We start from the raw sequence: 12,245 nt of genomic DNA, 5'->3' as shown, positions 1-12,245 counted from the left end.
GGACAAAACATTTGATTTTCATGTGGTCTTTAAATTAAGGTGACACAGTCGGCATAAAGATTCTCAGAAGGTGTACTGTGTCCCTCAGTGGTGTGTGTCTGTACTCCTCCACTTTGCAGAGACTCAGGGTTGCTATTCCTCTCTTATTTGAAGTCACCTCATGCATCATCATGTTTTGATTTTCATCATCCATTCTCCCTCTATTATGATTTCAGAGAATGTCACCTCTAATGCAAGTGATAGTGAGAGTAGTTACCGTAAGTTCTTCTTTCCATTGTGTCCTTCATCCGTCGGTCTCGTCTGCTTTTCTCTCACATTTAACACTGTTCTCTCTCTCTTCCTCTCTGCTATGAATTAACATGTATGGGAGATCCATTTAATAATACAATATGAAAGTAAATAAATTGGCAAGAAGGTTATTCTGGACTTTTTAAGAATTGACATCGCCCCCCACTTCAACAGAGCAGCACTGCAGTGAGGCAGGCTGGGTAATGTTCCAGAAGCCACACAGATACAATACCAAAATCAATCAGTGAGCCCTCCGCCAGTCTCCATAGCAACAGTGCACCCCCATCACTTCCCTGCCCTTGCCCTCTCTCTGTCAGAGACAGTCAGAGTCACAGTGGTTCTATATCAAAGCCTCTCTAAAGATATTACTATGCCGTCTCGTGGGGGCCAGATATTACACACCGCTGTGAACAGCACTACAGTGCATTAGAGCAGGGCATCACCGTCTACTGCATGATACAAGACCCTTTGAGTAACAATTCTATACATCGCAGCATCGTAATGGGACCATCAATGATATTGTAGCAAAGGAGCAAGACAGGTGGTGGGGTATGGTTAACGCTTTTGTCCACTATGGCACCTCACAAAAGTGTCTGATCACAGATTATGCAAGTATAAAACAAGCTGCATCTTTAACAGTCAGTTATGAATGCAAATATAGATCATTAAAAATTGATGGGGAAGGTACAACAGTTTCCATAAAATATTAAGCACCAATGTTTTCAACATTGATAATAATAATAAACGTGGTACAAATAATAACAAATGTATTGAGCAGCAAATCAGCATTAGAATGATTTCCGAAGGATCATGTGACACTGAAGACTTCATCACAGGAATAAATGAATTTCTCTGAAATGTATTAAAATAGAAAAATTGTTATTTTAAATTGTGATAATATTTCACAAATAAACTGTTTTAACTGTATCTTAGTGAGCATAAGAGACTCATTTCAAATGTATTTGTAACAAACCTGTATGAAACTTTTGATCAGCAGAACAAGTAAATAAATAAATAAATTTAATTTTGTAGCAATTTATTTTATACTGATATTTTAGTAAATGTTAAGTTGTCATTACTTCAGCATTTATGTAGTTTGCAGTGATATGGAAATGGTATAGCGACGGCACAGCGCAATGTATCTCCATGACAGCGATTCATTCACAAATACATTTTTGCTGGAGAACGATGTCATACAATGCAGACCTGTACTGACAATGTTGAGAATTGTAATAGTATAATCAGTATTTGATTGTATTAGCACAGCCCTACAGTTCAAAGGCTTGTCCTGTGAATCAAGTCTACAGCTGTATAGTTTGTGTGATTTCCTTAGTTGTTTTCTTTGTGATCTTTCATACATGTGAACTAACAAAAACAGCCAGTTAATTCTGCACTAACTTATTTTACATTGTTTTCTTGCGGGGAGGAAATAAATGCATAATATTTCATATTTTAAGTACACGGTACACTACAACATGATGCAATAAACAGCACAAGCATGTCACAGATGTTTAAAAGTTCTACGCTTAAATTTAAAGGACAATGTTCACTCATTTATTTGCCTCTAACTCATAGTGCCCAGGCGGGCAGTCAGCCTTAGGCAATCAGGCCTGCTGAGATCCACAGAAAGAGCTCCAGTTTAATCATTATGACAGTCTCATACCAACCATGACGGAGGACTCCATTGCCTTAACACTATTCATTTGTGTGGCACAGAGGACCTCTAGCGGCCACAAGTGGATCCCGCATAGCTGTACTGTTGCAATTTCCACATTCAATAGTAATGCATGAGCAGAAATCATTGCATTGATTTTAGTCAATTAATATGCTTGGCTGGAGTTGTTTGTCTAAAAACGATAACAAACCAAATTATGAATTGTACAAAGCGATGCTTTTTCTAAGCTTAACGGTGTATGCTTGTGTGTTCATTTCTCAGGTGGTCAAGAGGAATACGTGCTGTCTTATGAGCCAGTCTGTCAGCAGGAAGGTAAATGCTAATGATTCTCTACAACGGCAATATTAACCCATGAGATTTAACATGAACAATTAGGCAAACGCAATTGATTTTTTTATGAATGGCCCTTCCACAGTGAACTACTCACGACCAGTGATTATCTTGGGTCCGATGAAAGACAGAGTAAACGATGACCTGATATCGGAGTTCCCTGACAAATTTGGCTCCTGTGTTCCCCGTGAGTATCTATACAGTGTGTGTATGAGCTGATGAGATGATATGGTGGGTGTATATTACAGTACAGTTTGCAAGCTTGTCAAATGAGAAAAGCAGTTCAGACTAGATTGACATGGTTGAATTTCTCTCTCTTTTTTCTTTTTTTAGATGTTTTAATACAATTCTACTAGTACTAATGTTAATTATTATTCATAGAGGTTTGCTTAGTAGCACAATAAATCTGACCATATGGTCAAGTGAGGATATTTAACTGTGAATCTCTGTGATTGAGTTACTTTCCCTTCAAAATGCAACAATTTGATTAAAACATGCATTAAGAATACAGAATACACTCCACACTCACCTTATTTTAACATTTTCACAGTTCCAAATATTCTTGCATGTTGTATGTTCAGATAAACAAATCAAATTTGCAAGTTTGTTGTACAGACGATAGTAGATAAGAGAAAAAATTATACGTACTACTATAGCTCAGTGCTTCTCAAACCTGTCCTGGAGACACCCCTACCACTGCACTCTGCTTCATCATTGAACACACCCAATTCAAGGCTGTGTCAGAAATCTCACCCATGCCCTTAAATAGGGCACTATTTAAGGGGACAGTCATTTGTAATGGTGTCTGATACCATAATGGACGTTATTGAGTGCACTCATTCAATCCCACAATGCACCATAGTAACGAGTGTACAACTGATGTAAACGCAATGGCTGAATCTTCCATCCATCCATTTTCCAAACCGCTGATCTAATGTGGCTACAGTGTAATATCATACAGGTATAAATTCCTTTTAAATGGATTATTAAACAGTTTAGTTAAAGCTGCAGTCTGTAACTTTTTAGCTGTTAATAAACAGAACTCCATGCGTCTTGTGGAAGAACATTGTAGCCAGAGCTACTTTTCTCTGTTTAAGTCTATGGCGAGTACAGCAGTACCCTCTGCAGCAGTACCTACCAATCTGCCCTGAAATAATCCCGATATAAACTGTTAATATAAGTGTACCATAATTATTCAAGGTAAGACAATAACATAGTTTGGAAAATGGATTCATGTTGCACATTCTCATTATATATTTTTTGTGAATCTTGAACACAAAAAAAGTTACGGACAGCATCTTTAAGATTTATAAATGCTAGTTTACATGATAGAGTTTGAGATAAATCTTTTACTTTTTACTGGAGCTGCCAGTTTGCAAATTTTTTTATTATTCAACCAGCAATCCAAAATACATTGCCCTGTTTACACCTGGCGTTTTAATCTGTCTCCTTTGTCCATTTTTAACCACTTCTGTCATGAGTTCTTCGAGAGGAGGGTCAATGGGTGGGTTTTTTCATATCTTTTGGGACATGGACAAAAATAAGCTTTTGCAATTTACATACGCTAAAGACAACGAAACGTATACAGAGAGCATCAGCTTTCGTTTCTGCTCTGACATCTGCAAGACAACGCCGGAAAAACTTTTGTTAGACAGTGTTAGAAATCAGGAATGATGAGAGAACATTTGCTTAGTATGTTTTTCGTCTTCAAACCAAACTTGGGTCTTCAGTTGAGAAAGTTAAGTCCTGTCTGGCTATCGCGCTTTTTTTAGTATTTACGTATTAGGTCAGTAGGCGGAGAGTAGGCCGTCTTTTGCAGCTATTTGACGGCATTCGATCACATGAACGTTTACACTACAAAAGCAATCCGGTCCAACGTGTTTTCAACTACCTCTGGAATTGATCAAAAGTGAACAAGCTCAAAACGTTTAAGACCCAGTTTAAACCTGTATTTCACGTCACCCACTCCAACCCGATCAACTGAAATGCATCTGAAGACCAGGTGTAAACAGGGCATTAGTGTCCAAATTCACTTTCCATTCACTCCTTAAAGGCCGGGAAATACCAAGCTAATGGTCGACCATAAGGCAATGTCGGGCCCCTTTTTGTTCGGTTACCCGTTTTGAATGAAAATAGACTATTGATACCTTTGGACCGAGACACAGACGACGAGAGGCGACAAAACAGTCGGCTGTCATTGCTGTTAGTTCTTTCACTTCGGCTTGGTGTGTCCCGGGAGACAAAATATACAGTGGTGGGGGATCCCCAGGACAAGTTTGAGAAGCACTGCAATAGGTTCCAAAAAAGTAATTGAGAGCATCCTTATAGAATAAATGTCTTAAAACTCATGGGCCTTTAAATATTGTTGCACAGCATACACTGGGGGCTGTGTACTGAGACCCACAATAATAAAAAATCATAATAATGTAGCATGTGCTTCTTTCCATCTCAGATACAACGAGACCGAAACGAGATTATGAGGTGGACGGGAGAGACTACCACTTTGTTGTGTCCAGAGAGCAGATGGAGAAAGATATACAGGAGCACAAGTTCATCGAGGCAGGCCAGTACAACAACCACCTGTATGGAACCAGTGTGCAGTCTGTCAGAGAGGTGGCGGAAAAGGTGAGGTTATTAAATCATCCCCCCGTTTCAAAGACAAGGCTTACAACTAGTCCTGGACTAAAATGTATGTCTTAATTGAAAGCAACTTACACTGACATACACTATATTGCCAAAAGTTTTGGGACACCTGCCTTTACTTGGACATTCATTTTAATGACATCCCATTCTAAATCGGTAGGGTTTAATATGGAGTTGACCCACCCATTGCAGCTATAACAGCTTCAACTCGTCTGGGAAGGCTTTCCACAAGGTTTAGGAGTGTGTTTATTGGAATTTTGAGCATTCTTCTGGAAGCAAATTTGTGAGGTCAGGCACTGATGTTGGATGAAAAGGCCAGACATGCAGTCTCCGCTCAACCCAAAGGTGTTCTATCGGGTTTAAGTCAGGACTCTGTGCTGGCCAGTCAAGTTTCTCCACACCAAACTCGCTCATCCATGTCTTTATGGTGCGCAGTCATGTTAGAACAGGAAGGGGCCGTCCCAAAACTTTTCCCACAAAGTTGGGAGCATGAAAATGTACCAAAATTGCCCAACCCCTGAAAAACAGCATCACACCATAATCTCTCCTCCATCAAACTTAACTTTTGAAGTCAGGCAAGTACCGTTCTCCTAGCAACCGCCACACCCAGACTCGTCCATTGGATTGCCAGACAGAGAAACGTGATTCATCACTCCAAAGAACACGTTTCCACGGTTTCACTGCTCCAGTGGCATTGTGCTTTACACAACTGCATCCTGACTCTTTGCATTTCACTTAGTGATGTAAGGCTTGGATGCAGCTGCTCGTCCATGGAAACCCCTTCCATGAAGCTTTTGACACTCTGTTCTTGAGCTAATTTAAAGGCCACATGAAGTTTGGAGGTCTGGAGCTACTTCAGCACGCTGTGCGCTTCCCACTATGCCCCCACTCTGTGATTTTATGCGGCCTGTTGCTGTTGTTCTGAACTGCATCCACTTTGTTGTAATACCACTAACAGTTGACCGTACAAAATATTTAGTAGTGAGAAAATGTTACAAACCGACTTATTGCACAGGTGGCAACCTATCACAATGCCACACTTGAATTCACTGAGCTTCTGCGAGCGACCCGTTCTTACACAAATATTTGTAGAAGCAGTCTGCATGCATAGGTACTTGATTTTATACACATTTTGTCATGGAAGGGATTTGTACACCTGAATTCAATGATTTGGAGGGGTGTCCCAATACTTTTGGCAATATAGTATATCTTAAAATATGTCAGTGCCATTATTTTGTCTCAAGATACACACCAGTCATTTTTCTAAGGCGCATTTATAAAAGCTACTTAAATGCCCTAATTGAACTAAGGCCTAATGCTGGCTTGATCTAAGCCCTGTTTGTGAAACCGGGCCCTTATCACCAACACAAAGTCTACATACATTGTTTAACAGGCAACAAAAAAAGATCTGAATGTCATTACTCAATGTTCACATGTTATTTAGGAATTAGAGTCTAGCATTATTTCTTGAGAAATAAGCACAATATGCATTAAACACCTGCACACTTGCTGACAACACAGAAGTATAATGCATAATATGCATCCTTATTGCTAACCAGATGAAAACTCTCTTCAGGGCAAACACTGCATTCTAGATGTATCAGGCAACGCCATCAAGAGGCTGCAAGTGGCTGTGCTTTACCCCATCGCTATTTTCATCAAACCAAAATCGGTGGAGAACATCATGTGAGTAGAAAGTTTACAAAGAACTCAAAAACAATGTCACACTATCAGTAGCTTATTTATTACTATGGTGCTGATAAAAGGGTGGGATGTCTGTTCTCTACCCTGTTTGCCATTGTGTCGTTTTGTAAGCTGTACCCTGTCAAATGCATTGGGGCGCTGTCAAATATATTTATTTCTCAAATAGTAGATCACTAATCCGTAAAGGATTTTCTGTACCCCACAAGTAATGTAATATAACCCAGTGTGTAATTAGAGGGCAATGCTGTTTGCTCTCTCTTCAGGGAGATGAATAAAAGACTGACGGATGAACAAGGCAGGAAGACATACGACAGAGCCATGAAGCTGGAACAGGAGTTCATGGAGCACTTCACAGGTCTGTCTGCTCATTCTGTGTGTACTGATATAACAATTCATTATATTATATTATATTATATTATATTATATTATATTATATTATATTATATTATATTATATTATATTATATTATATTATATTATATTATATTATATTATATTACATTACATTATATTACCAAAGCCACTGCTGGATTACTGAATCACTTTCCCACCGCGCTCATTTTCATAAAATCAGTTCAGTTAGAAAACAGACACTACAATTAAAAACTGAACGTGTCTGTTCAATAACGTGTGAGTGAATTGAACGAGAGTCACGGCACAAACGCAGCAGGAGTCAGATTACATTCACCGTGAGGTAAGCACGGGCACGGCATATATTCACAGTGCGTGTTCAGTCTGGTGTGTTTTCAGTTCATGCCTTTGGAAGCTTAACTTTCATAGGAATTAATTTGAGAATTTGAAACACTCACTTTGCTCTGCACCGCTCCGTTTACATGAATGTCCGCAGCTGCCCGAGCCGAATGCTGTGAGTGCGATCCCACCCACCATGCGTGGGTTGAAACATGCGGAAATAGCACTACATAGGAAATAGCTGGCTGTAGTTTTTAGCCTCTGACCAAAAAATCCTCAGATGACGCAAAAGGATAAAATTTGCGCCATCGGAGGATTTTTTTCCAGAAATAAAATACATAAATCTCTCAGGGATATGAGTGGGGGAAGCACGATCATTCGAATATACTCCCGGGTTTCTACTGATACAAAGCCATATTCTAATCGCTGAAGTAACCCTTTAACAAGAACATACAAATGTGAAATTATCATTGACCATTATTTGATTGAAATAATGTTATTTATCATTCTGTTTATTATTAATTATTCAAGATTTTGTCAGAGAATATGTGACCAGACATTAAAGTATTACATTGAAGTGAAAATGAATGGCAGGTTATATCCAGTGTTGTGTATGTGTGTTTAAACCTGCAAAAATTGCTGGTTAGTGTAGAATTGCTACTTTTCAGGAAAATTAATTAAATAATAATATTGAAATTACCTTTTTTTAATAATTAAAAAAATATGTTGTCAAAGTTAGTATTGTGACACATTTGTGTTCAGATACCTGCATTACATTATTAACAAATTTACCAAAATTAAGCTCAAACGGAGTTACAAGGTTTTTCATCAGCAAATGTCAAGAGATTCATCATTAAAATGGCTGCATCTGAGGCACTAACTGCACTGCATTACGTTTTCATCAGTTTACAGGTTACAACATGTATTGTAGCTAAATGGGCACTTTTTAACTGTCGTTTAATAAATTTGGCCAAAATATTATAAGTTATAAAGGATGAAGTGCTGTGCATAGGCTGTATTAACCATGACTAGTTAGCAAGTTTTACACTGAATCTTTTGAGACGTTGAATTTTTTTACACTGAATCTTTTGAGACGTTGAATTTTTTAACACTGAATTTTTTGAGACGTTGAATTTCTTTTTACACTGAATTTTTTTAAAACATTGAAAAAATGTCATAGGCAAAAAAACAGAGCTAGAAATTTGATGGCTTTTAAAATTCAAAGTCTGATTTAGATGCAAAATAAAATTCAGTGTTAAAAATTCGATGTCAAAAAATTCAGTGCTAAAAATTAGAATTCAAAATCCAGTGGCACAGTTTTACTTCCATAGCATTCCCAGGTGCGCAGGATCACAAAACTCGCTCTTCCACCATGAATAAATCGCCATCCGAATGCACGAGTTTTATCACTGTGTTGGCATGCAAATATATTTTTACGAACTTCCACGTGAGAAACAATAACCATCCGAATAGGGCTTAAGACTCTCTTCTCCACTACTCAAATACATAAAACATTAGCCTTAAAAACATTGTGTTTTTTAAATAAAGAAAATGCTATATTTATTCAAAGAGGCAGTTATTTATTTGTCCTTGCACTGCAAAGAAGCAAAAAGTCTCCAAAAATGTGTGTGGCGCTTCATTTTAGGATCCACTTGACAAGCTCTTAGTATTAAGTTCAATTCAAGCTGTATGTATATAGTATAGACAAACTAAAAAAACTTTTTTTTTTTTAAATAACATTGTTATTTTTGGAACAGAAATGTTACAAAAGCAACTCATAAAACACTAGTTCTCCTTGGAGTGAATAGATAGATTTTTTTTTAAAGCCCTGCAGGGAACATACAAACTGATAAAATGTATTTTGCTTTGGATCAACGTGCCTGCATAAAATGCATAAACATAAATGCACATGAAGTCTTCACACAAATCCAGAGACCTATGGATTATGCATAATAACTGCTCACAGCTGGCTATGAATTTGGATGGCTGTAGCAGCGGTGCTTCAAAAGAGATAAAGAGGGTTTTACCATCCGTGTAAGACTGTTAGAACACAGTCAGCATGAGAGAACCTCTGACAAGAGTAAATGTTTAGACTATTAAGGTCACAGTTACAATAACTTAGGACACTAAAGAGAGCTTTCTACTGGCTCTGTAAAACACCAGGAGGAAGACGACCAGGGTCCCTGGTTATCTGCGTGAACAAACATGCCATAGTCCTGCTGCAGGAGGCATGAGGACTGCAGATGTGAAACGTCTAAGAAATTTGGTCAGGTTATGTCAGTTGTATCTTTTTTATTTTTAGATGTTAAGAAATGTGCTGAAAAAAGCAGCTGAAAGTGAGAGGGCGTTAACTTTTTTGCAGAGTTTATATCTTATTAGATTATAAAACGTGGTTTTATGTTGACAAAATAATCTATGGGTTTTTTTTTTTTTTTTTTTGTGGAATTTGCATTTAAAATGCACTTGTTCTATAAATCTAGAGGCCATGTGACTCTTCTGCTCTCCAAGAAGTTGAATCATCCCTTTTAAAGCACCACTGCTAAAATGTTAAAACTAAAAAAACGCCTACAAAATATATACATTTGCTATTTGGCTCACTTATTGACTGTTCCACCATTTCAACTGTAAGAATCTTGGCTTGTCTATATGATGGTTGTATGCATGCATGTATCGGCTGTTTGTTTCTTTCTGCTGTCACCTGACTGTGATCGTCTCTGCATTGCAGCCATTGTTCTTGGGGACACTTTGGAAGAAATCTACGATCAAGTCAAGCAGATCATCGAGGAACAGTCTGGGCCATACATATGGGTACAGTCCAAGGAGAAACTATGAGCGCCTTCAGGAGTTTATCGTCCCCTCTTCTCTGCCTGATTTATTTATTGATTCTGTCATTTTTGTTTTTCTTTTTGATAATCTCAGTTGGGCTTCTCCAACTGACAGCATACACTCAACAGATTAATTCCTTAATCCAACGTACTTCGATCTCTGTTCAGTCCTACATCTTCACCTCCTGACTTTGAGCTCCTCAGTAGCTATTTCAAGAGACGGTGATCTGTCCTCCTCAGATCCCCACTGCTTCCATGCTTGCAGAAAGCAAAACTATGCCAGACCAGCATCTGTTTACCAGGGGTTTGGAAACGGTACAGTTCCTTAATGTTTAAGGGAGGTTACTTTGTAAGGACAAAGACAGTGATCCGGATTTTCCGACACAAGTCTCTTTTCGTTTTACCCGTTCGTTTCCGTGTTGTTTTTGTGTAACGTGGAGCCAGAGTCTCGGGCATGGTTTCGTTGAAATGGTGAGAAACACACAAAAAGGCAAAAGTTTGCACGTTGTAGCTTTTAAGACCAGGTGTTCTTCGGCCCTTCTTTCTTGTTGTACGGTTCGTACATTCGTCATCATCTATTTACTTCTTTTCCCCCCTTGACTGTTGTATTGGCATGCTTATTGTTCTCCTCATTCTAATTGTCTGCGATACAGAGCCATTGTGTGTAGAAGATGTCCCGCTGCACAGGTGCGAGACGTCCGTGCGCCGCCACCGTTAGAATGTCGGAGTCTACAATCAGTGTCTTACACAGAGTACATGTTTTCAACTCTTTGGTTTAGGAAAGTCTGCCATTTGTAAGGAACTGCTATTTTTAAGAGGCAATAAAATGCCACCGCATATGTGGAAGAAATTTATTGTACAATGAGATCTTAACAGATATTTAACCCTCCATAAACTGCCTATTTTGTTATAATAAAAGTCTATATTGAGCTTTACTTAAGCACTATTATGATGGGAGTTATTTTCTTGACATTGTAAAATGTATATTAGAGCAAGATATTTAACAAAAGAAGTATGAATATATTTTTTTCCCTTTTCTGTTACCACCTTTTATTTTTCCTGAAACAAATGACAGGATGCAGGGCAGCGAGGAGACCGCAGAGAAAACCGCCGAGCTGATTATTGACACAATATTTACAGTTAGTTCTGTTTCTTCCTCCTCTCTGCCCATCATTTCATCATCATCTGCTCCAAGTGTGCTGCATCAGAGTCATCATGTGTGGAGAAGAAAGCTTTGTCCGCCCCCCCTCTCAGACACAAACCGTCTCAGTTGGAAGAAGAGCTTCACAGGGCTGACGCTGGTCGGCAGGAAGCTCCAAAAAGACTCCTTTTTTTTCTAAAGCCGTCCCGGAGAGAGGGGGTCCTGCCTGCTCTTCCTATGACATGATTGTTTTCTATACTAAGACTGCTTGTTCTACCACCTCAACACCTCTGCTTTTTAGGGACATTTTGGGACTGGAAAAAAAAGAAACGTGTATATAACCTACTGATCTGATTCATTCCATTGATCAAAACGAACAAGAGAATGGTTAATTCAAGAACAATAAAACAAAAACTTTCTCATACAGCACAGTGCTGGTGTGAGTCTTCCTTCAGATGGAGGGCTTCTAAAAGTATATTTAGGTATGCCATCTGCAGCTATGGAAACATTGATACATTTATGAAAGTTATCACTTGAATGGAAGCTTGTTTCCACAACAGAATAAAACATTTTAAAAGATAATTGCGACTTTTTATCTCACAATTGTTTACATCTCGCAATTCAGTTTTTTTTTTCTCAGAATAGCTTGGATATAAAACAAGAATTGAGATAAATAGTCAGCATTGTGAGAAACAAAGTCAGAATTGTGAGATATAGTCAGAACTGCGAGTTATAAAGTCAGAATTGCAGGATATAAAGTCAGAACTGCGAGATATAAAGTCAGAAATGTGAGGTATAAAGTCAGAATTGCAAGTTATAAAGTCGCAATTGTGTGATACATGGTGACGGAGAGAGGAGCAATGGATCGATGCCCGTTTATCATGCCTCTTGTGGTCTGATTGGTTAAAGGACTATCCAATTACATAGAGTCAAATGAATTATACTCATTT

At 38.4% G+C, this 12,245-nt stretch overlaps 1 protein-coding gene across 10 annotated transcripts in view; it reads left to right on the top strand.

Moving 5' to 3' along the window:
- Positions 1-11,877, top strand: part of dlg1b (discs large MAGUK scaffold protein 1b) — a 147,730-nt gene extending 135,853 nt beyond the window's left edge. For 9 of the 10 annotated variants that reach the window (XM_067454353.1, XM_067454358.1, XM_067454355.1 and 6 more), the window contains 7 exons: positions 216-257; positions 2,225-2,275; positions 2,379-2,480; positions 4,746-4,918; positions 6,513-6,622; positions 6,904-6,995; positions 10,055-11,877. In XM_067454353.1, the coding sequence (XP_067310454.1) occupies positions 216-257; positions 2,225-2,275; positions 2,379-2,480; positions 4,746-4,918; positions 6,513-6,622; positions 6,904-6,995; positions 10,055-10,161 (677 nt within the window). In that variant the 3' untranslated portion in view covers positions 10,162-11,877. The remainder of the gene's footprint in view (positions 1-215; positions 258-2,224; positions 2,276-2,378; positions 2,481-4,745; positions 4,919-6,512; positions 6,623-6,903; positions 6,996-10,054) is intronic. The other variant, XM_067454363.1, reaches the window with a different exon arrangement.
- Positions 11,878-12,245: the final 368 nt, after the last annotated feature.

This window comes from Pseudorasbora parva, chromosome 9 (genome assembly GCF_024679245.1).
Source record: "Pseudorasbora parva isolate DD20220531a chromosome 9, ASM2467924v1, whole genome shotgun sequence".
In the NCBI taxonomy this organism is placed as follows: Eukaryota; Metazoa; Chordata; class Actinopteri; order Cypriniformes; family Gobionidae; genus Pseudorasbora; species Pseudorasbora parva.
This window is presented reverse-complemented; position numbering and strand designations above follow the sequence as displayed.